Raw genomic sequence first — 25567 nt, forward strand, 5'->3', positions numbered from 1 at the left:
AGTGGCAACATTTCTCGGCATCTCAACCCATCTATTCCATCTAAGCCCTTGTTCGGTTGCATGTGGATCCGAGTGGAGGGCGGTTGAGGGGGATTTAAACCTCTTATATAAGTCAAAATACGAACCAATCCTTGCCAATCCCCTCCAATCCTCTTGGGGAGAGGATTAACCGAACAAGCCCTAATTGATCTAACCTAGCCCAAAGAAGACAATAACTAGCATACCCCTCATATGGTCACTTTCTTTCTTTATAAAAGACACATCAGAACTAAAGTAACAGGGGTTAATGTCTTTTAACACTGGAACTCACTATGTACAGCAAGTTCCCTTCCTTCTATAACAAATGCTTGGGCTGTGCTCCGTGGCCTTCTTCCTTCACATCGTCCACTGAACAGATGCTTTCCCATGGTTTGGTTCAGGGTGATCACCAGTCGACGGCATAGAAATGTGCATGCCTTAATGGAAGCTGCGCTCTTAGAAGTGTACAACATCACAGATCAACAAGAACGCCAGGGAGGTTAAAAAAGAATGAGAACAGAGGGGAGACTCCGCCCTGTCTTACAAAATTCATCAGCCAAACAGACGCAAAAAAAAAGGAAAGAATCGAACCATGCAAGTCATACTTGATAGTCAACAAGGCGTTTCACAGGGGAAAAGACATGAACGTACCTTTCATGTATTTTTAAGATGATATATGTGAGTATGTTAGCAATATGCAAAAAAAAAAGTTTAGTAATGGCAAGATTGGAGCCAAGCGCTCACTTTGGATACGGAACTGTTTGTACATGTTATCAGTCACAGCATCATCATTACATTACATCCAGGTTTCACTTTCTTAACACTTCAGAAAATAAATTCTGAATACAGGTTACAAGCAAAGAAACCAGGGGGGAAACAGCACTGCCAGTTGAGTGGATGACTCCAAACGCCAGAACGTTAGTCTGGCAAGGCGGTCCCTCTTTCCAGGTTGTTCTTGATCTCGAGCGTATATTTGCCAAAGGCCCTCTCGATTTTCTTGTTGAAGTGCTCATTCCGGTCGTTGATCGAGTCAACGTCCTTGTCTTCGTTGAACTTGCGCCTCCTGCTGAACGCCTTCCGCTTCTCATCCCGCTCCTTGAGCTCATTAACCATTCGGTCGATGTTGGGTTCCGCCACCCTAGACACCTGTGCAGTGCAGAAGGCAAGGCATCAATAAGATGCCACATACTTTGTGCTCCTTGCTAAAAAGGACCATAAATAGAATACAGATAAGTTGGTGCTATGGGCCGACGGCAGTACCTTCCCATATTGAAGACTTGAAGCCTCACGGTAGAATTCAGGATCGGTTTCTTTCGCTCTATTGTATGCATCCATGTCGACTTCTATGTTTTTTGTCCTCTTCTTGTATGCATCATACAAGGTTTTCTGGTTGAAAACTGCAAGCAGCAACACCTTATTCAGATACATACACGAGACTAAACAAAAAGAAGTTACATGCCTTGTATTTAATTGCCTATGCTTCATAGAAGATACTATCAAATAAAAATGTTACTCCCTCCGTTTCTTTTTAGTCTGCATATATAAGATTTGGTCAAAGTCAAACTTTGTAAAATTTGACCAACTTTGTAGAAAAAACTATTAACCTCTACAGTACTAAAGCTATATGGTATGAAAATTAATTTCATGATGCATCTACCAATACTGATTTCATATTGTGAATCTTGATATTTTTCTCTATAAACTTAGTCAAAGTTAACAAAGTTTGACTTTGACCAAATCTTATATGCGGACTAAAAAGAAACGGAGGGAGTACATTTCTTGTATACAATTATTGAAAATGGTAAATTAAAAGTAACCGTCTAGACAGCTTCTGAATTAATTTAAATGTAGAAGATACTAATCTCAACTTTATCAAGAATCATACAACTCAGCACTTACAGTACCTGTTGTTCAATGTTACTAACAAGCACAGCTTAAAACTTCCAATGCAATATTAGAGTTATATGCAGAAGTTTATAGGAAGCATTTCTAATTTTGTTCCAAAAAACAAAATTAAATTTGTGACTTCACTGATTAAATGCAGGATAAACTAAAACAACCATTGGATAAAGTGTGCAATCAGGTAGTAATAGTAAAGTTTCTTAAGTTTTCCTTTCTCTAGCTTAGATGGAACAAAGGTTCAAAGGTCAGCGAAACACAGCTGGGAGATCATCCAAAAGTTTATCTAAGTAAGAAACATTATACTGCAACATAAGTGCAGAGAGAATAGAACTGTGCCGGACATTGGATAAGTATGCAATCATGTAGTATCAGATATGTTTCTTGATTTTTCCCATTGCCAAGCTTAGAAAGAACAAAGCCTCAAAGATTAGTAACAAACAACTGGGTGATTATCAAATGAAACATACCAAGTCAAAATAGTGTTCAAATATGCACAACGAGTTGATCATAAGATAGGTCAATAGCAACACAGGATTTTAAAGAGTATAGATTTGGAGATATATTTACTGAAGCTGTGATCCATCACTCCACGCTGATAAAATAAAATAAATGAAGCTAGGAGATAAGCTCACCATCCCAGCCATGTGGTGCGGGTTCCTTCTCCCACTTCTTGTATTTTGCTTCTGCCATATCCTGTGTATCCAGCATGTAAGACTTTGACATATCCAGGCCATTCGAATCAAGCAGCTTCCCAATCTTCTTTTTTCTGTCTTCCAACCACTTCTCCTTAGATACGCCTCTGCTCTCGCCACGAGGCTCCATCCTCTTCTTCTCCGCAACCATCGCCTGCTGATTCGCCTTCCTAGCTTCGTTCTGGCAGCACATAAAACACGAAGGAGGTAAACATCCTAGACCGCAGATGCACCAGCTGAATTAGTTAACTGAAGGGCGCAGAATGTTCATCATACCATCTTAAGCTGCAGCTCAAACAGCTTCTTCTGCTTTTCGGTCATCTGCGGGTAACCGTCTTCTGCTGCAGCGGCGTCCTCCTGGCGCTCGGAATCATCATCACCATCAGCCTGCTCTGGAGTGACTCCTGATTTGCCAGAACCTCCAGCAGGCTTCTCTAGCTCCCCGCGCTCCGCCGCTAACAAGAAGTCAATCAAATAGACTGTAAGTACACAGACGGCTCTGGTTGAGTTTGAAAATACGAACTGAAAGGCAAGGCCATACCTGCATTGGCGTCGGCAATCTTCTTAAAGCAGTACTCGGAGCAGTCATGGTAGGGGTTGGAGGCGTTGATGCAGTCAGGGTGCACGGTGCGGTCCTCCGGGGGGCCCTTCCACGAGTCGGGTTGCTCTTCGAGGAGGCGGCGCTTGGCCTCGGCGATCTTGTTGAGGCAGTAGTCGTTGCACTCGTGGGCCGGGTTCGACGAGTTGACGCACTCCGGCTCCGACTTCCCCATCGAGCTCTCGGCTCTCGCGTCTGCGGATTTCCGATAGAACCCTAGATTAGGCTGGCACGAATTTCACGAAACACGCTTAGCAGCTGCGAGTCTGTTAATGGCGCTACTGCCGTTAGGAGGTGTTTGTTTCGTTGAGTGATAATGTAAATCGTAAAGGGGAACTGATTACAGTCTGTAACAGCTCCGGACTGGACCAACCACGTTTTGTTTGGTTCTTGCAGTGTTAAGAAAACAGGTACCTTAAGAAGACATATTTTTTGACTTCAAGATCAAGAACATGGACCGTTAACCCTAACCTTGAGATATGCAGAGGAGGTTGATGGAGGAGGAAGAGATCAACTAGAAATCCGCAGATGGCCCTTCGCTCCTCGCCGGCGGCTTCAACAGATCTAGGGGAGTCGCGGGGGAGGAGGAGCGCTCGGGGTGGTCAGGAAACGTTACCGGTGGTGGGTGGGGGTATCGACTGATAACTAGCCTGGACCCGATTACGGAGGGATGTGATGTGATTACTGAAACAAACACCTCCTTCTTAATCTAATGTCACTACTGCTAAAGAGGTTGATTTGGAGCCCGTACCTTGGGTGCGATTCGAGGCGGCGGATCTGCTGCGGGTCGACGGGGGCTGCGCCTGGTGGATGCGGAGGCGGAGAGTCGGATTACGGGAGGGAGGGAGGAGTAGTGGCAGCAGCACCGGCGTCGGGCCGGAATCCGGCGGGTCTTGCCGACGGTCGAATCCGGCGGGCGGCGACGGGGATCGTGACGAACCCTAGAGGTTCGCCTGGAGAAGCGAGATACGGTGGTGGACGATTTGGGCCGTTGCCCGCGTGGCAACCTGGAGAAGAACACCGACAACGAGTGGGCTGCACCGTGCCACGGGCTGGGCCGGGAGAATCACGCTTCGTGCAGTTTCGGAGCAGGTTGATTTTATTTGTGTTCATTGCCCTAAAAACATATTATTTTTGTTCACTTACATACTCAAAACTCACTTTTAGAAAACTCATATACTCAAAAAACTTATATACTCAAAAAAATCCCTCAAAAAAACTTATATACTAAAGAAAAGGACAGCCAGCCATGGTCGGAAGTTTCAAAATCAATGTGGATGCATCGGTATTGCACTAGCAAAAGGGCCCGCGTGTTGCAGCGGGAGAATTTTTTTTTAAAATCTAGGGGAATTTAAAATCTCATTGCTAGTTTATTTAATTTTATAAAATGAATTCCTATTTTTAAAATCTCGTTGTTAGTTTATTCATTTTTTCCGTAGGAGTATTTAAATCTCATTGTTTTAATTTTATAAAATGAAGTCATATTTTTTAATATCTAGCAGTATTTAAAATCTCGTTGTTAGTTTATTTAATTTTATAAAATGAAGTCTTATTTATTTACATGATCTTCCTTGGTCATTGTACCCGAAATATGAATATGTTTGTGGCAAAAATAAAACTAAAACTCAAATATCTAGTTTTTTTCATGTAGAGCATACATGTATAGAATTTTTGCGCCTAAATTTATTTTTCGGAAATATGTTTTGATTGTTTGCACCTAATTTTATTTTCCAGTAAGAGAAAAAACCCTCAAAAGTGTAGTTAATTTTCCCATTCGCATGAGGCAATTTTGTGAGCGTCCGTGAGTTTTATACAGTTCTTGTCTATGTTCAGCTCGGCTCCCATCACCATCAGGATATGTTCATGTTCGTGCGCACGCTCATAGCCGTTGGCAATTGCTGATGCAGATGGTGACATGTGTTGGTGTGGTGGTCTTGGTGGCCACTCGCCGCCGGCCATGCTTCTTGACATATTGGTCCTGGAGTCTTCTTATTCCTATCCTCTTGAAGCTAGTGTTCATTACTAGGAAACCTTAAATCCAACTTCTTAGTTCTAACGCATTTGAATTAAATCCTAATGGGTTTGAATTCAAATTCTTCCATCATCAACAGACCCCATGTACCTGGATTAAGCACATATAAATTAATCTAGGGAAATTTTCGTCACTTCAAAAATCTTTTCCAAACTACATGTGCTTCTCTTTTAGTTCTTTGTGTATGTCCAAATTTCTATTAGCTTGTTGCTTCTAGCAATTTCGAACATATATAAATTGCAAGGATTTGGTGTAAAGTGGCGAGGTGGGACTATTAATTTGAATATGATTTTTTAGCACAAATTATGTTTGTTGCAACCGGAAGGGAGGGGAGGGCAGATCGTGAGGTCCAACGTTTTTAGCGGCCCACGAGCGAACCGATCAAAATTATGCGAGTGCGGATTGATTACCCAAAATCACAGGAACTTTTCTAAAGAAACACCGTGACGGTAAACCTGGCAGAATCAATCAATTTGTGCTTTATTAGTAGGTAAAAAGATGGTTCTGGTACAGCCACAACAGTGTGCATGGATCACTTGGGCGCCTATATGGGATCGTCGTCATTTGTTATTAGAGGAATGATGGATCGGCCTAGTTTGGAAGCAATAGCATGTAGAGGGGCTCTGTCACTACCAGCACTAAGAGCATCTATAGTGGGAATTGCCTAATCCGGATCCCTATACGTCCGCGGAAGCATTGTAACACCTCAATAATCATGCTACAGTTATTCTGACCTAATGATGCCATGTCACCATGTTTGCTAAGCTAAATTGTCACTTGATTAAAACTCAAATCAAATTTAAATTAAATTGCAAGTCAATTTATTATTTCTTCAAACAGTAAAACATAAAAATGCTGGTTGGGTTGCAAATATTTACTAAATAATTTTCATGTAGAAACCAACATCATTTGAAATATTTAAATGCCCTTAACCTATTTTAAACAGGACCGACAACATTAATTGGGCTAATTTAATTTAAAAAACACTTAAACATTTCAAAATAAATTGAAAATTGCTGGGCTAACTCAAAACATTGCCTAATAATTATGGGCCATGTTTCATTTAGTGTGAAATTAAAATGCAAAACAAAAAAGAAATAGAAAATGGAAAAAGAAAAAGAGCACAGGCCTACTGTGCCACTGGGCTCTATGCAGCCACAGTGCGGCTCAGCCCACAACTAGCCTTCTCCTTCCTCGCTATAGGAGGCAGGGAAGGCGTGGCGGCCATCCATCGGCCATAACCGCGCCATGATACGTGTCGGCCATCCCCCGGCTCCCATGGAGCATAAGGCCGACCCCGCACCCCTCGGCCGAAACCTTAGCCCCTTTTCCCCTTCCTCCTCACGCCGCCCCTCTCCAAAACACGCACGCACCCCGCTGCCGTCGTGGTCATCGTGGTACGGAGCCTCCTCATGCCAGGAGGACCACCACCCTCTTTTGCACCGACTACAAGCACCGATTCGAGCTGGAGCCCTTCGAGACGTCGCAATCGTTGTCTCCATCGACTACATCCACCACTGCCATCGCTCAATCCACCGTCATCGTTGCATCCCCGGCCATGTCGAGCCCACCATCGAGCTTAGGGTGAGCCCCTCGCCATTTCCCCTCATATATTTCTCTTGCGTTCACCCCCTAGCTAGCCCTTCGCCATGGCCGAGAGCTCCCATCGCTGTGCTTGTTGCCCGTGTCATTGCAGTGGGCAAACGCCACGACTGAGCACGTGGTCGTGCTCCCGCGACCCCGTAGCTGCCGCTAGTGTGTTGGGGAACGCAGTATTTCAAAAAAATTCCTACGATCACGCAAGATCTATCTAGGAGATGCATAGCAACGAGAGAGGGAGAGTGTGTCTATGCACCCTCGTAGACCGAAAGCGGAAGCATTTAGTAACGCGGTTGATGTAGTCGAACGTCTTCGCAATCCAACAAATTAAGTACCAAACGCACGGCACCTCCGCGGTCTGCACACGTTCAGCTCAGTGACGTCCCTCGAGCTCTTGATACAGTTGAGGCCGAGGGAGAGTTTCGTCAGCACGGCAGCGTGGTGACGGTGATGATGAAGTTACCGATGCAGGGCTTCGCCTAAGCACTACGACAATATGACTGAGGTGTAAAACTGTGGAGGGGGGCACTGCACACGGCTAAAGATCAACTTGTGTGTCTTTGGGGTGCCCCCCTCCCCCGTATATAAAGGAGGGGAGGAGGAGGCCGGCCGGCCCTAAGGGATGCGCCCAAGGGGGGAATCCTACTCCAAGTAGGAATCGACCCCCCTTTTCCTAGTCCAAGTAGGAGAAGAAGGAAGGAGAGGGAGAGGGAGAGGGAAAGAGGGGTTGCACCCTCCTCCCCTATTCCTATTCGAACTCCCCTTGGGGGGGGGTGCCACCTCCTGGTTGCTGCCCTCTCTCTCCCCTAAGGCCCACTAAGGCCCATTACTTCCCCGAGGGGTTCCGGTAACCCCTCCGGCACTCTAGTTTCACCCGAAACCACCCGGAATACTTTCGGTGTTCGAATGTAACCTTCCAATATATCAATCTTTATGTCTCGACCATTTTGAGACTCCTCGTCACATCCATGATCTCATCCAGGACTCCGAACAACCTTCGGTACATCAAATCACATAACTCATAATACAAATCATCATCGAACATTAAGCATGCGGACCCTACAAGTTCGAGAACTATGTAGACATGACCAAGACACATCTCTGGTCAATAACCAATAGCGAAACCTAGATGCTCATATTGGATCCTACATATTCTACGAAGATCTTTATCGGTCAAACCGCATAACAACATACGTTGTTCCCATTGTCATCGGTATGTTACTTGCTCGAGATTCGATCGTCGGTATCATCATACCTAGCTCAATCTCGTTACTGACAAGTCTCTTTACTCATTCCATAATGCATCATCCCGTAACTAACTCATTAGTAACATTGCTTGCAAGGCTTATGGTGATGTGCATTACCGAGAGGGCCCAGAGATACCTCTCCGAAACTCGGAGTGACAAATCCTAATCTCGATCTATGCCAACTCAACAAACACCATCAGAGACACCTGTAGAGCATCTTTATAATCACCCAGTTACGTTGTGACGTTTGATAGCACACTAAGTGTTCCTCCAGTATTCAGGAGTTGCATAATCTCATAGTCATAGGAACATGTATAAGTCATCAAGAAAGCAATAGCAATAAACTAAACGATCATAGTGCTAAGCTAACGGATGGATCTTGTCCATCACATCATTCTCCTAATGATGTGATCCCGTTCATCAAATGACAACACATGTCTATGTCTAGGAAACTTAACCATCTTTGATTAACGAGCTAGTCTAGTAGAGGCATACTAGGGACACTCTGTTTGTCTATGTATTCACACACATGTACTAAGTTTCTGGTTAATACAATTCTAGCATGGATAATAAACATTTATCATGATATAAGGAAATATAAATAACAACTTTATTATTGCCTTCAGGGCATATTTCCTTCAGTCTCCCACTTGCACTAGAGTCAATAATCTAGATTACACAGTAATGGTTCTAACATCCATGGAGTCTTGGTGCTGATCATGTTTTGCTCGTGAGAGAGGCTTAGTCAACGGGTCTGCAACATTCAGACCCGTATGTATCTTGCAAATCTCTATGTCTCCCTCCTTGACTTGATCGCGGATGGAATTGAAGCGTCTCTTGATGTGCTTGGTTCTCTTGTGAAACCTGGATTCCTTTGCCAAGGCAATTGCACCAATATTGTCACAAAAGATTTTCATTGGACCTGATGCACTAGGTATTACACCTAGATCGGATATGAACTCCTTCATCTGGATTCCTTCATTTGCTACTTCCGAAGCAGCTATGTATTCCGCTTCACACGTAGATCCCGCCACGACGCTCTGCTCAGAACTGCACCAACTGACAGCTCCACCATTTAACAAAAATACGTATCCGGTTTGTGACTTAGAGTCATCCGGATCAGTGTCAAAGTTTGCATCGACGTAACCGTTTACAACGAGCTCTGATAACCCACAAGTATAGGGGGTCGCAACAGTTTTCGAGGGTAAATATTCAACCAAATGTATAGATTCGGCACAGTGTGCTGAAGAATATTTGAAGGTATTAGCAGCTGAGTTGTCAATTCAACCACACCTGGAGATTAATTATCTGCAGCAAAGTGATCAGTAGCAAAGTAGTTTGATAGTTTTGATAGTAGTGACGGCAGCAATGGTAACAGTAACAGTGATAGCAGTAATTTTCTAGCAAGTGTAATAGTGATGATAGCAATAGTAACTTAGCAGAAACAATATGGAAAAGTTCGTAGGCATTGGATCGGTGACTTGTTGGATGATATTCATCATGAGACAGTTACAACCTAGGGCGATACAACACTAGCTCCAGTTCATCGATATAATGTAGGCATGTATTCCGTAAATAGTCATACATGCTTTATTAAAAGAACTTGCATGACATCTTTTGTCGTACCCTCCCGTGGCAGCAGGGTCCATATTGGAAACTAAGGGATATTAAGGCCTCCTTTTATTAGAGAACTTGAACAAAGCATTAACACATAGCGAATACATGAACTCCTCAAACTACGGTCATCACCGGGAGTGGGCCCGGTTGTTGTCACTCCGGGGTTGCCGGATCATAACCGTAGTAGGTGACTATAACTTGCAAGATCGGATCTAGAACATGGATATAATGATGAATTCATAAATGGTTCAGATCTGAAATCATTGCACCCAGGCCCAAAGTGACAAGCATTAAGCATAGAAAAGTCATAGCAACATCAATCTAAGAACATAGTGGATACTAGGGATCAGGCCCTAACAAAACTAACTCGATTACATGATGAATCTCATCCAACTCCTCACCGACCAACGAGCCTATGAAGGAATTACTCACTCCCGGTGGGGAGAATCATGGAATTGGCGGTGGAGAAGGGTTGGTGATGACGAAGAACGAAGATCCCCCTCTCCGGAGCCCCAAACGGACTCCAGAACTGCCCTCCCGAGGAAGAACAGGGTCTGGCGGCGGCTCCGTCTCGTGGATCGCGATAATTCTTTCTCCCTGATTTTTTCTCGAAATATGTGATTTTGTAGTATCAGGGGGTCGTCAGCGGGGCCACTAGGTGGGTACAACCCACCTGGGCGCGCCAGGAGAGGGGGCGCGCCTTGGTGGGTTGTGCCCACCCAGGGGCCCCTCTCTGGTGGGTCTTGGCTCCAGAAATTCTTATTATTGATATAAAAAATCCTCACAAAGTTTCGTTCCATTCCGAGAACTTTTATTTCTGCACAAAAACAACACCATGGTAGTTCTGCTGAAAGCAGCGACAGTCCGGGGTTAGTTTCATTCAAATCATGCAAATTAGAGTCCAAAACAAGAAGAAAAGCGTGAGAAAAAGTAGATACATTGGAGACGTATCAAGCTCTTTGTCACCTCCATAAATGAGAAACATATCCTTTGTCCTTTTCAGGTATTTCAGGATGTTCTTGACCGATGTCCAGTGATCCACTCCTAGATTACTTTGGTACCTCCCTGCTAAACTAATAGCAAGGCACACATCAGGTCTGGTACACAGCATTGCATACATGATAGAACCTATGGCTGAAGCATAGGGAATGACTTCCATTTTCTCTCTATCTTCTGCACTGGTCGGGCATTGAGTCTAACTCAACTTCACACCTTGTAACACAGGCAAGAACCCTTTCTTTGCTTGATCCACTTTGAACTTCTTCAAAACTTTATCAAGGTATGTGCTCGGTGAAAGTCCAATTAAGCGTATTGATCAATCTCTATAGATCTTGATGCCCAATATATAAGCAGCTTCACCGAGGTCTTTCATTGAAAAATTCTTATTCAAGTATCCTTTTATGCCATTCAGAAATTCAGTATCATTTCCGATCAACAATATGCCATCCACATATAATATCAGAAATGCTATAGAGCTCCCACTCACTTTCTTGTAAATACAGGCTTCTCCAAAAGTCTGTATAAAACCATATGCTTTGATCACACTATCAAAGCATATATTCCAACTCCGAGATGCTTGCAGCAGTCCATAAATGGATCGGTGGAGCTTGCACACTTTGTTAGCACCTTTTGGATCGACAAAACCTTCGGGTTGCATCATATACAACTCTTCTTTAAGATATCCATTAAGGAATGCAGTTTTGACACCCATTTGCCAAATTTCATAATAATAAAATGCGTCAATTGCTAACATGATTCGGACGAACTTAAGCATCACTACGGGTGAGAACGTCTCATCGTAGTAAACTCCTTGAACTTGTCGAAAACCTTTCGCAACAAGTCGAGCTTTGTAGACAGTAACATTACCGTCAGCGTCAGTCTTCTTCTTGAAGATCCATTTATTCTCTATGGCTTGCCGATCATCGGGCAAGTCAACCAAAGTCCATACTTTGTTCTCATACATGGATCCCATCTCATATTTCATGGCCTCAAGCCATTTTGCGGAATTTGGGCTCATCATCGCTTCCTCATAGTTCGTAGGTTCATCATGGTCAAGTAACATGACCACCAGAACAGGATTACCATACCACTCTGGTGCGGATCTTGCTCTGGTTGACCTACGAGGTTCGGTAATAACTTGATCAAAAGTTTCATGATCATCATCATTAGCTTCCTCACTAATTGGTGTAGGAATCACTGGAACCGATTTCTGTGATGAACTACTTTCCAATAAGGGAGAAGGTACAGTTACCTCATCAAGTTCTACTTTCCTCCCACTCACTTCTTTCGAGAGAAACTCCTTCTCTAGAAAGGATCCATTTTTAGCAACGAATATATTGGCTTCGGATCTATGATAGAAGGTGTACCCAACAGTCTCTTTTGGGTATCCTATGAAGACATATTTCTCCGATTTGGGTTCGAGCTTATCGGGTTGAAGCCTTTTCACATAAGCATCGCAGCCCCAAACTTCAAGAAACGACAACTTGGGTTTCTTGCCAAATCACAGTTCATATGGTGTCGTGTCAACGGATTTCGATGGCGCCCTATTCAACGTGAATGTAGTCGTCTCTAAAGCACAACCCCAAAACGATAGCGGTAAATCAGTAAGAGACATCATAGATCGCACCATATCTAATAAAGTGCGGTTACGATGTTCGGACACACCATTACGCTGTGGTGTTCCAGGTGGCGTGAGTTGCGAAACTATTCCGCATTGTTTCAAATGAAGACCAAACTCATAACTCAAATATTCACCTCAACGATCAGATCGTAGAAACTTAATTTTCTTGTTAGGATGATTTTCCACTTCACTGTGAAATTCTTTGAACTTTTCAAATGTTTCAAACTTATGTTTCATTAAGTAGACATACCCATATCTGCTCAAATCATCTGTGAAGGTCAGAAAATAACGATACCCACCGTGAGCATCAACACTCATTGGGCCGCATGAAGGAAATATGCCCTAGAGGCAATAATAATGTTATTATTTTATTTCCTTATATCATGATAAATGTTTATTATTCATGCTAGAATTGTATTATCCGGAAACATAATACTTGTGTGAATACATAGACAAACCAAATGTCACTAGTATGCCTCTACTTGACTAGCTCATTAATCAAAGATGGTTATGTTTCCTAACCATAGACATGTGTTGTCATTTTATTAAATAGATTACATTATTAGGAGAATGATGTGATTGACATGACCCATTCCATTAGCTTAGCACCCGATCGTTTAGTATGTTGCTATTGCTTTCTTCATGACTTATACATGTTCCTATGACTATGAGATTATGCAACTCCCGTTTGCCAGAGGAACACTTTGTGTGCTACCGAACGTCACAACATAACTGGGTGATTATAAAGGAGCTCTACAGGTGTCTCCAAAGGTAAATGTTGGGTTGGCGTATTTCGAGATTAGGATTTGTCACTCCAATTGTCGGAGAGGTATCTCTGGGCCCTCTCGGTAATGCACATCATATAATCCTTGCAAGCATTGCAACTAATGAGTTAGTTGTGAGATGATGTATTACGAAACGAGTAAAGAGACTTGCCGGTAACGAGATTGAACTAGGTATTGAGATACCGACGATCGAATCTCGGGCAAGTAACATACCGATGACAAAGGGAACAACGTATGTTGTTATGCGGTCTGACCGATAAAGATCTTCGTAGAATATGTAGGAGCCAATATGAGCATCCAGGTTCCGCTATTGGTTATTGACCGGAGACATGTCTCGGTCATGTCTACATTGTTCTCGAACCCGTAGGGTCCGCACGCTTAAGGTTTCGATGACAGTTATATTATGAGTTTATGAGTTTTGATGTACCGAAGTTAGTTCAGAGTCCCGGATGTGATCACGGACATAACGAGGAGTCTCGAAATGGTTGAGACATAAAGATTGATATATTGGAAGGCTATATTCGGACACCGGAAGTGTTCCGGGTGATTTCGAAGAAAACCGGAGTACCGGAGGGTTACCGGAACCCCCCGGGAGAAGTAATGGGCCATATGGGCCTTAGTGGAGAAAGAGAAGGGCAGCCAGGGTGGGCCGCGCGCCTCCTCCCCCCTGGTCCGAATTGGACTAGGAGAGGGGGGGCGGCGCCCCCCCTTTCCTTCTCCTTCCCCACTTCCTTCCCCTTCCCCACTTCCTTCCCCCTCCTAGTAGGAGTCCTACTCCTACTAGGAGGAGGACTCCTCCTTGGCGCGCCTATAGGGCCGGCCGGCCTCCTCCCCTTGCTCCTTTATATACGGGGGCAGGGAGCACCCCTAGACACACAAGTTGATCCACGTGATCGTTTTCTTAGCCGTGTGTGGTGCCCCCTTCCACCATAATCCTCGATAATATTGTAGCGGTGCTTAGGCGAAGCCCTGCGACGGTAGAACATCAAGATCGTCACCACGCCGTCGTGCTGACGGAACTCTTCCCTGACACTTTGCTGGATCGGAGTCCGGGGATCGTCATCGAGCTGAACGTGTGCTAAAACTCGGAGGTGCCATAGTTTCGGTGCTTGATCGGTCGGGCCGTGAAGACGTACGACTACATCAACCGCGTTGTGCTAATGCTTCCGCTGTCGGTCTACAAGGGTACATAGATCACACTCTTCCCTCTCGTTGCTATGCATCACCATGATCTTGCGTGTGCGTAGTAATTTTTTTGAAATTACTACGTTCCCCAACAGTGGCATCCGAGCCTAGGTTTTATGTGTTGATGTTATATGCACGAGTAGAACACAAGTGAGTTGTGGGCGATATAAGTCATACTGCTTACCAGCATGTCATACTTTGGTTTGGCGGTATTGTTGGATGAAGCGGCCCGGACCGACATTACGCGTACGCTTACGCAAGACCGGTTCTCCCGACGTGCTTTGCACAAAGGTGCTAGCGGGTGTCAGTTTCTCCAACTTTAGTTGAACCGAGTGTGGCTACGCCCGGTCCTTGCGAAGGTTAAAACAACACCAACTTGACAAACTATCGTTGTGGTTTTGATGCGTAGGTAAGATTGGTTCTTGCTTAAGCCCGTAGCAGCCACGTAAAACTTGCAACAACAAAGTAGAGGACGTCTAACTTGTTTTTCCAGGGCATGTTGTGATGTGATATGGTCAAGACATGATGCTAAATTTTATTGTATGAGATGATCATGTTTTGTAACCAAGTTATCGGCAACTGGCAGGAGCCATATGGTTGTCGCTTTATTGTATGCAATGCAATTGCACTATAATGCTTTACTTTATCACTAAGCGGTAGCGATAGTCGTGGAAGCATAAGATTGGCGAGACGACAACGATGCTACGATGGTGATCAAGGTGTCGCGCCGGTGATGATGGTGATCACGACGGTGCTTCAAAGATGAAGATCACAAGCACAAGATGATGATGGCCATATCATATCACTTATATTGATTGCATGTGATGTTTATCTTTTATGCATCTTATCTTGCTTTGATTGACGGTAGCATTTTAAGATGATCTTTCACTAATTATCAAGAAGTGTTCTCCCTGAGTATGCACCGTTGCGAAAGTTCTTCGTGCTGAGACACCACGTGATGATCGGGTGTGATAGGCTCTACGTTCAAATACAACGGGTGCAAAACAGTTGCACACGCGGAATACTCAGGTTATACTTGACGAGCCAAGCATATACAGATATGGCCTCGGAACACGGAGACCGAAAGGTCGAGCGTGAATCATATAGTAGATATAATCAACATAGTGATGTTCACCAATGAAACTACTCCATCTCACGTGATGATCGGACATGGTTTAGTTGATTTGGATCACGTAATCACTTAGAGGATTAGAGGGATGTCTATCTAAGTGGGAGTTCTTTAGTAATATGATTAATTGAACCTAAATTTATCATGAACTTAGTACCTGATAGTATCTTGCTTGTTTATGTTTGATTGTAGATAGATGGCCCGTGATGTTGTTCCATTGAATTTTAATGCGTTCCTTGAGAAAGCAAAGTTGAAAGATGATGGTAGCAATTACATGGACTGGGTTCGTAACTTGAGGATTATCCTCATTGCTGCACAGAAGAATTACGTCCTGGAAGCACCGCTGGGTGCTAGGCCTGCTGCTGGAGCAGCACCAGATGTTATGAACGTCTAGCAGAGCAAAGCTGATGACTACTCGATAGTTCAGTGTGCCATGCTTTACGGCTTAGAATCGGGACTTCAACGACGTTTTGAACGTCATGGAGCATATGAGATGTTCCAGGAGTTGAAGTTAATATTTCAAGCAAATGCCCAGATTGAGAGATATGAAGTCTCCAATAAGTTCTATAGCTGCAAGATGGAGGAGAACAGTTCTGTCAGTGAGCATATACTCAAAATGTCTGGGTATAATAATCACTTGATTCAATTGGGAGTTAATCTTCCAGATGATTGCGTCATTGATAGAATTCTCCAATCACTGCCACCAAGCTACAAGAGCTTCGTGATGAACTATAATATGCAAGGGATGAATAAGACTATTCCCGAGCTCTTCGTAATGCTGAAAGCTGCGGAGGTAGAAATCAAAAAGGAGCATCAAGTGTTGATGGTCAATAAGACCACTAGTTTCAAGAAAAAGGGCAAAGGAAAGAAGAAGGGGAACTTCAAAAAGAACAGCAAGCAAGTTGCTACTCAAGAGAAGAAACCCAAACCTGGACCTAAGCCTGAAACTGAGTGCTTCTACTGCAAGAAGACTGGTCACTGGAAGCGGAACTGCCCCAAGTATTTGGCGGATAAGAAGGATGGCAAGGTGAACAAAGGTATATGCGATATACATGTTAATGATGTGTACCTTACTAATGCTCGCAGTAGCACCTGGGTATTTTATACCGGTTCTGTTGCTAACATTTGCAACTCGAAACAAGGACTACGGATTAAGCGAAGATTGGCTAAGGATGAGGTGACGATGCACGTGGGAAATGGTTCCAAAGTCGATGTGATCGCGGTCGGCACGCTACCTCTACATCTACCTTCAGGATTAGTATTAGACCTAAATAATTGTTATTTGGTGCCAGCGTTAAGCATGAACATTATATCTGGATCTTGTTTGATGCGAGACGGTTATTCATTTAAATCAGAGAATAATGGTTGTTCTATTTTTATGAGTAATATCTTTTATGGTCATGCACCCTTAAAGAGTGGTCTATTCTTATTAAATCTCGATAGTAGTGACACACATATTCATAATGTTGAAGCCAAAAGATGCAGAGTTGATAATGATAGTGCAACTTATTTGTGGCACTGCCGTTTGGGTCATATCAGTGTAAAGCGCATGAAGAAACTCCATACTGATGGACTTTTGGAACCACTTGATTATGAATCACTTGGTACTTGCGAACCGTGCCTTATGGGTAAGATGACAAAAACACCATTCTCCGATACTATGGAGAGAGCAACAGATTTGTTGGAAATCATACATACAGATGTATGTGGTCCGATGAATGTTGAGGCCCATGGCGGATATCGTTATTTTCTCACCTTCACAGATGACTTAAGCATATATGGGTATATCTACTTAATGAAACATAAGTCTGAAACATTTGAAAAGTTCAAAGAATTTTAGAGTGAAGTTGAAAATCATCGTAACAAGAAAATAAAATTCCTACGATCTGATTGTGGAGGAGAATATTTGAGTTACGAGTTTGGTGTACATTTGAAACAATGCGGAATAGTTTCGCAACTCACGCCACCCAGAACACCACAGCGTAATGGTGTGTCCGAACGTCGTAATCGTACTTTACTAGATATGGTGCGATCTATGATGTCTCTTACTGATTTACCGCTATCGTTTTGGGGATATGCTCTAGAGACAGCCACATTCACGTTAAATAGGGCACCATCAAAATCCGTTGAGACGACGCCTTATGAACCGTGATTTAGCAAGAAACCAAAGTTGTCGTTTCTGAAAGTTTGGGGCTGCGATGCTTATGTGAAAAAGCTTCAACCTGATAAGCTCGAACCCAAATCGGAGAAATGTGTCTTCATAGGATATCCAAAGGAAACTATTGGATACACCTTCTATCACAGATCCGTAGGCAAGACTTTTGTTGCTAAATTCGGAAACTTTCTAGAGAAGGAGTTTCTCTCGAAAGAAGTGAGTGGGAGGAAAGTAGAACTTGATGAAGTAACTGTACCTGCTCCCTTATTGGAAAGTAGTGTTGGAAATATGCCCTAGAGGCAATAATAAAAGCATTATTATTATATTTCTTTGTTCATGATAATTGTCTTTATTCATGCTATAATTGTATTATCCGGAAATCGTAATACATGTGTGAATAACAGACACCAACATGTCCCTGGTAAGCCTCTAGTTGACTAGCTCGTTGATCAACAGATAGTCATGGTTTCCTGGCTATGGACATTGGATGTCATTGATAACGGGATCACATCATTAGGGGAATGATGTGATGGACAAGACCCAATCCTAAGCATAGCGCAAGATCGTGTAGTTCGTTTGCTAGAGCTTTTCCAATGTCAAGTATCTTTTCCTTTGACCATGAGATCGTGTAACTCCCGGATACCGTAGGAGTGCTTTGGGTGTACCAAACGTCACAACGTAACTGGGTGACTATAAAGGTGCACTACAGGTATCTCCAAAAGTGTCTGTTGGGTTGACACGGATCGAGACTTGGATTTGTCACTCTGTATGATGGAGAGGTATCACTGGGCCCACTCGGTAATGCATCATCATAATGAGCTCAAAGTGACAAAGTGTCTGGTCACGGGATCATGCATTATGGTACGAGTAAAGTGACTTGCCGGTAACGAGATTGACGAGGTATTGGGATACCGACGATCGAATCTCGGGCAAGTAACATACCGATTGACAAAGGGAATTGTATACGGGGTTGCTTGAATCCTCGACATCGTGGTTCATCCGATGAGATCATCATGGAGCATGTGGGAGCCAACATGGGTATCCAGATCCCGCTGTTGGTTATTGACCGGAGAGCGATCTCGGTCATGTCTACATGTCTCCCGAACCCGTAGGGTCTACACACTTAAGGTTCGGTGATGCTAGGGTTGTAGGGATATGTATATGCAGTAACCCGAATGTTGTTCGGAGTCCCGGATGAGATCCCGGACGTCACGAGGAGTTCCGGAATGGTCCGGAGGTAAAGATTTATATATGGGAAGTCCTGTTTCGGGCATCGGGACAAGTTTCGGGGTTATCGGTATTGTACCGGGACCACCGGAAGGGTCCCGGGGGTCCACCGGGTGGGGCCACCTGTCCCGGGGGGCCACATGGGCTGTAGGGGGTGCGCCTTGGCCTACATGGGCCAAGGGCACCAGCCCCAAGAGGCCCATGCGCCTAGGGTTTCAAGGGAGGAAGAGTCCTAGGAGGGGAAGGCACCTCCTAGGTGCCTTGGGGAGGAGGGATTCCTTCCCCTTGGCCGCACCCCCCTAGGAGATTGGATCTCCTAGGGCAGGCGCCCCCCTTGGCCCTCCTATATATAGTGGGGGAAGGAGGGCTTTCATCCCACACCTTTGGTTGCCTCCTTCTCCCTCTCCAACACCTCCTCCTCATCCATAGCGCTTGGCGAAGCCCTGCCGGAGTACTGCAGCTCCATCAACACCACGCTGTCATGTTGCTGCTGGTGCCATCTCCCTCAACCTCTCCTCTGACCTTGCTGGATCAAGAAGGAGGAGACGTGGCTGTTCCGTACGTGTGTTGAACGCGGAGGTGCCGTCCGTTTGGTGCTAAGATCTTCGGTGATTCGAATCACGTCGAGTACGACTCCCTCATCCACGTTCTTTGAACGCTTCTGCTCGCGATCTACAAGGTACGTAGATGCATCTAATCACTCGTTGCTAGATGAACTCCTAGATGGATCTTGGTGAAACCGTTGGAAAATTTTTGTTTTCTACAACGTTCCCCAACAGTGGCATCATGAGCTAGGTCTATGCATAGTTCTCTTGCACGAGTAGAACACAATTTGTTGTGGGCGTTGATGTTGTCAACTTTCTTGCCGCTACTAGTCTTATCTTGCTTCAACGGTATTGTGGGTTGAAGCGGCCCGGACCAACCTTACACGTATACTTACGTGAGACCGGTTCCACCGACTAACATGCACAAGTTGCATAAGGTGGCTGGCAGGTGTCTGTCTCTCCTACTTTAGTTGGAGCGGATTCGATGAAAAGGGTCCTTATGAAGGGTAAATAGAAGTTGACAAATCACGTTGTGGCTTTCACGTAGGTAAGAAAACGTTCTTGCTAGAACCCTACTTCAGACATAAAACTTGCAAACAACAATTAGAGGACGTCTAACTTGTTTTTGCAGCAAGTGCTTTGTGATATGATATGGCCAAAGTTGTGATGAATGATGAATGATCTATATGTGATGTATGAGATGTTCATACCATTGTAATAGGAATCACGACTTGCATGTCGATGAGTATGACAACCGACAGGAGCCATAGGAGTTGTCTTTATTTTGTATGACCTGCGTGTCATTGAGAAACGCCATGTAAATTACTTTACTGCTAAACGCGTTAGCCATAGTAGTAGAAGTAATAATTGGCGAGCAACTTCATGGAGACACAATGATAGAGATCATGATGATGGAGATCATGGTGTCATGCCGGTGACAAGATGATCATGGAGCCCCAAGATGGAGATAAAAGGAGCTATGTGATATTGGCCATATCATGTCACTATTATTATTTGATTGCATTTGATGTTTATCATGTTTTGCATCTTGTTTACTTAGAACGACGGTAGTAAATAAGATGATCCCTCACAACAATTTCAAGAAGTGTTCTCCCCTAACTGTGCACCGTTGCTAAAGTTCGTCGTTTCGAAGCACCACGTGATGATCGGGTGTGATAGATCCTTACGTTCACATACAACGGGTGTAAGACAGTTTTACACATGCAAAACACTTAGGGTTAACTTGACGAGCCTAGCATGTGCATAGACATGGCCTCGGAACACAGAAGACCGAAAGGTCGAGCATGAGTCGTATAGAAGATACGATCAACATGAAGATGTTCACTGACGTTGACTAGTCCGTCTCACGTGATGATCGGACACGGCCTAGCCAACTCGGATCATGTAATACTTAGATGACTAGAAGAGGGATGTCTATCTAAGTGGGAGTTCATTATAATCTGATTAGATGAACTTAATTATCATGAACTTAGTCTAAAATCTTTACAAAATGTCTTGTAGATCAAATGGCCAAAGTAGTCCTCAACTTCAACGCGTTCCTAGAGAAAACCAAGCTGAAAGACGATGGCAGCAACTACACGGACTGGGTCCGGAACCTGAGGATCATCCTCATAGCTGCCAAGAAAGATTATGTCCTACAAGCACCGCTAGGTGATGCGCCTGTTCTCCCTGCAGAACAAGACGTTATGAACGCTTGGCAGGCACGTACCGATGACTACTCCCTCGTTCAGTGTGGCATGCTTTACAGCCTAGAGCCGAGGCTCCAAAAGCGTTTTGAGAGACATGGAGCATATGAGATGTTCGAAGAGCTGATAATGGTTTTCCAAGCTCATGCCCGGGTCGAGAGATATGAAGTCTCCAACAAATTCTTCAGCTGTAAGATGGAGGAAAATAGTTCTGTCAGTGAGCACATACTCACTATGTCTGGGTTACATAACCGCTTGACTCAGCTGGGAGTTAATCTCCCGGATGATGCGGTCATTGACAGAATCCTCCAGTCGCTTCCACCGAGCTACAAGTGCTTTGTGATGAACTTCATTATGCAGGGGATGGAGAAGACCATTCCTGAAGTATTTGCTATGCTGAAATCAGCAGAGGTAGAAGTCAAGAAGGAACATCAAGTGTTGATGGTCAATAAAACCACTAAGTTCAAGAAGGGCAAGGGTAAAAAGAACTCCAAGAAGGACGGCAAGGGAGTTGCCGTGCCCAGCAAGCAAGCTGCCGGGAAGAAGTCAAAGAATGGACCCAAGCCCGAGACTGAGTGCTTTTATTGCAAGGGAAGTGGTCACTGGAAGCGGAATTGCCCCAAATACTTAGCAGACAAGAAGGCCGACAACACCAAAGGTATATTTGATATACATGTAATTGATGTGTACCTTACCAGTACTCGTAGTGACTCCTGGGTATTTGATACCGGTGCCGTTGCTCATATTTGTAACTCACAGCAGGAGCTGCGGAATAAACGGAGACTGGCGAAGGACGAGGTGACGATGCGCGTCGGGAATGGTTCCAAGGTCGATGTGATCGCCGTCGGCACGCTACCTCTACATTTACCTACGGGATTAGTTATAAACCTCAATAATTGTTATTTAGTGCCAAGTTTGAGCATGAACATTGTATCAGGATCTCGTTTAATACGAGATGGCTACTCATTTAAATCCGAGAATAATGGTTGTTCTATTTATATGAGAGATATGTTTTATGGTCATGCTCCGATGGTCAATGGTTTATTCTTAATGAATCTCGAACGTAATATTACACATATTCATAGTGTGAATACCAAAAGATGTAAAGTTGATAACGATAGTCCCACATACTTGTGGCACTGCCGCCTTGGTCACATAGGTGTCAAACGCATGAAGAAGCTCCATGCAGATGGACTTTTAGAGTCTCTTGATTATGAATCATTTGACACGTGCGAACCATGCCTCATGGGTAAAATGACCAAGACTCCGTTCTCAGGAACAATGGAGCGAGCAACCAACTTATTGGAAATCATACATACTGATGTGTGCGGTCCAATGAGTGTTGAGGCTCGCGGTGGCTATCGTTATGTTCTCACCCTCACTGATGACTTAAGTAGATATGGGTATGTCTACTTAATGAAACACAAGTCTGAAACCTTTGAAAAGTTCAAGGAATTTCAGAGTGAAGTTTAGAATCAACATGACAGGAAAATCAAGTTTCTACGGTCAGATCATGGAGGAGAATACTTGAGTCACGAATTTGGCACACACTTAAGAAAATGTGGAATAGTTTCACAACTCACGCCGCCTGGAACACCTCAGCGTAATGGTGTGTCCGAACGTCGTAATCGCACTCTATTAGATATGGTGCGATCTATGATGTCTCTTGCCGATTTACCACTATCTTTTTGGGGCTATGCTTTAGAGACTGCCGCATTCACTTTAAATAGGGCACCGTCGAAATCCGTTGAGACGACACCATTTGAATTATGGTTTGGGAAGAAACCTAAGCTGTCGTTTCTAAAAGTTTGGGGATGCGATGCTTATGTCAGGAAACTTCAACCTGAAAAGCTCGAACCTAAATCGGAAAAATGCGTCTTCATAGGATACCCTAAAGAAACTATTGGGTATATCTTCTACCTCAGATCCGAAGGCAAGATCTTTGTTGCCAAGAATGGGTCCTTTCTAGAGGAAGAGTTTCTCTGGAAAGAAGTAAGTGGGAGGAAAGTAGAACTTGATGAAGTATTACCTCTTGAACCGGAAAATGGCGCAACTCAAGAAAATGTTCCTGAGGTGCCTGCACCGACTAGAGAGGAAGTTAATGATAATGATCAAGATACTTCTGATCAAGCTCCTGCTGAAATTCGAAGGTCCACAAGGACACGTTCCGCACCAGAGTGGTACGGCAACCCTGTCTTGGAAATCATGTTGTTAGACAACAGTGAACCTTCGAACTATGAAGAAGCGATGGCGGGCCCGGATTCCGACAAATGGCTAGAAGCCATGAAATCCGAGATAGGATCCATGTATGAAAACGAAGTATGAACTTTGACTGACTTGCCCGTTGAGCGGCGAGCCATAGAAAATAAATGGATCTTTAAGAAGAAGACAGACGCGGATGGTAATGTGACCATCTATAAAGCTCGGCTTGTCGCTAAGGGTTATCGACAAGTTCAAGGAGTTGACTACGATGAGACTTTCTCACCGGTAGCGAAGCTAAAGTCCGTCCGAATCATGTTAGCAATTGCCGCATTCTACGATTATGAGATATGGCAAATGGACGTCAAAACGACATTCCTTAATGGTTTCCTTAAGGAAGAGTTGTATATGATGCAACCGGAAGGTTTTGTCGATCCTAAGAATGCTAACAAGGTGTGCAAGCTCCAACGCTCAATTTATGGGCTGGTGCAAGCATCTCGGAGTTGGAACATTCGCTTTGATGAGATGATCAAAGCGTTTGGGTTTACGCAGACTTATGGAGAAGCCTGCGTTTACAAGAAAGTGAGTGGGAGCTCTGTAGCATTTCTCATACTATATGTAGATGACATACTTTTGATGGGAAATGATATAGAACTCTTGGACAGCATTAAGGCCTACTTGAATAAGAGTTTTTCAATGAAGGACCTTGGAGAAGCTGCTTATATATTAGGCATCAAGATCTATAGGGATAGATCGAGACGCCTCATAGGTCTTTCACAAAGCACATACCTTGATAAGATTTTGAAGAAGTTCAAAATGGATCAGTCCAAGAAAGGGTTCCTGCCTGTTTTGCAAGGTGTGAAATTGAGCTCAGCTCAATGTCCAACCACGGCAGAAGATATAGAAGAGATGAGTGTCATCCCCTATGCCTCAGCCATAGGTTCTATTATGTATGCCATACTGTGTACCAGACCTGATGTAAACCTTGCCGTAAGTTTGGTAGGAAGGTACCAAAGTAATCCCGGCAAGGAACACTGGACAGCGGTCAAGAATATCCTGAAGTACCTGAAAAGGACAAAGGACATGTTTCTCGTTTATGGAGGTGACGAAGAGCTCGTCGTAAAGGGTTACGTCGACGCTAGCTTCGACACAGATCTGGATGACTCTAAGTCACAAACCGGATACGTGTATATGTTGAATGGTGGAGCAGTGAGCTGGTGCAGCTGCAAGCAGAGCGTCGTGGCGGGATCTACATGTGAAGCGGAGTACATGGCAGCCTCGGAGGCAGCACATGAAGCAATATGGGTGAAGGAGTTCATCACCGACCTAGGAGTCATACCCAATGCGTCGGGGCCAATCAAACTCTTTTGTGACAACACTGGAGCTATTGCACTTGCCAAGGAGCCCAGGTTTCACAAGAACACAAGGCACATCAAGCGTCGCTTCAAATCCATTCGTGAAAATGTTCAAGATGGAGACATAGAGATTTGTAAAGTACATACGGACCTGAATGTAGCAGATCCATTGACTAAACCTCTCCCTAGGGCAAAACATGATCAACACCAGAATTCCATGGGTGTTCGATTCATCACAATGTAACTAGATTATTGACTCTAGTGCAAGTGGGAGACTGTTGGAAATATGCCCTAGAGGCAATAATAAAAGCATTATTATTATATTTCTTTGTTCATGATAATTGTCTTTATTCATGCTATAATTGTATTATCCGGAAATCGTAATACATGTGTGAATAACAGACACCAACATGTCCCTGGTAAGCCTCTAGTTGACTAGCTCGTTGATCAACAGATAGTCATGGTTTCCTGGCTATGGACATTGGATGTCATTGATAACGGGATCACATCATTAGGAGAATGATGTGATGGACAAGACCCAATCCTAAGCATAGCGCAAGATCGTGTAGTTCGTTTGCTAGAGCTTTTCCAATGTCAAGTATCTTTTCCTTTGACCATGAGATCGTGTAACTCCCGGATACCGTAGGAGTGCTTTGGGTGTACCAAACGTCACAACATAACTGGGTGACTATAAAGGTGCACTACAGGTATCTCCGAAAGTGTCTGTTGGGTTGACACGGATCGAGACTGGGATTTGTCACTCTGTATGACGGAGAGGTATCACTGGGCCCACTCGGTAATGCATCATCATAATGAGCTCAAAGTGACCAAGTGTCTGGTCACGGGATCATGCATTACGGTACGAGTAAAGTGACTTGCCGGTAACGAGATTGAACGAGGTATTGGGATACCGACGATCGAATCTCGGGCAAGTAACATACCGATTGACAAAGGGA

The 25567-nt window shown here is 44.1% G+C and overlaps 1 protein-coding gene across 3 annotated transcripts; it reads right to left on the bottom strand.

Moving 5' to 3' along the window:
* Positions 1-714: 714 nt before the first annotated feature.
* On the bottom strand, positions 715-4210 carry LOC125521665 (GCIP-interacting family protein). Of its 3 annotated transcripts, XM_048686716.2 has the most exons (7): positions 3962-4176; positions 3682-3860; positions 3154-3405; positions 2889-3067; positions 2553-2793; positions 1279-1415; positions 715-1164 (listed from the first exon to the last, which is right to left on the bottom strand). In XM_048686716.2, exons 3-7 carry the CDS (start codon positions 3383-3385, stop codon positions 937-939), a joined length of 1017 nt encoding a protein of 338 aa, XP_048542673.1. In that variant the 5' UTR covers positions 3386-3405; positions 3682-3860; positions 3962-4176; the 3' UTR covers positions 715-936. The 3 variants fall into 3 exon arrangements, with proteins under 3 accessions (XP_048542673.1, XP_087391606.1, XP_048542674.1); XM_087535480.1 differs by lacking the exon at positions 3682-3860 and having other exon boundaries at positions 3154-3436; positions 3962-4210; XM_048686717.2 differs by lacking the exon at positions 3682-3860 and having other exon boundaries at positions 3962-4185.
* Positions 4211-25567: the final 21357 nt, after the last annotated feature.

The sequence above is a fragment of the Triticum urartu genome, chromosome 7A (assembly GCF_056163025.1).
Source record: "Triticum urartu cultivar PI428250 chromosome 7A, HENAU_Tu73, whole genome shotgun sequence".
Lineage (NCBI taxonomy): Eukaryota > Viridiplantae > Streptophyta > Magnoliopsida > Poales > Poaceae > Triticum > Triticum urartu.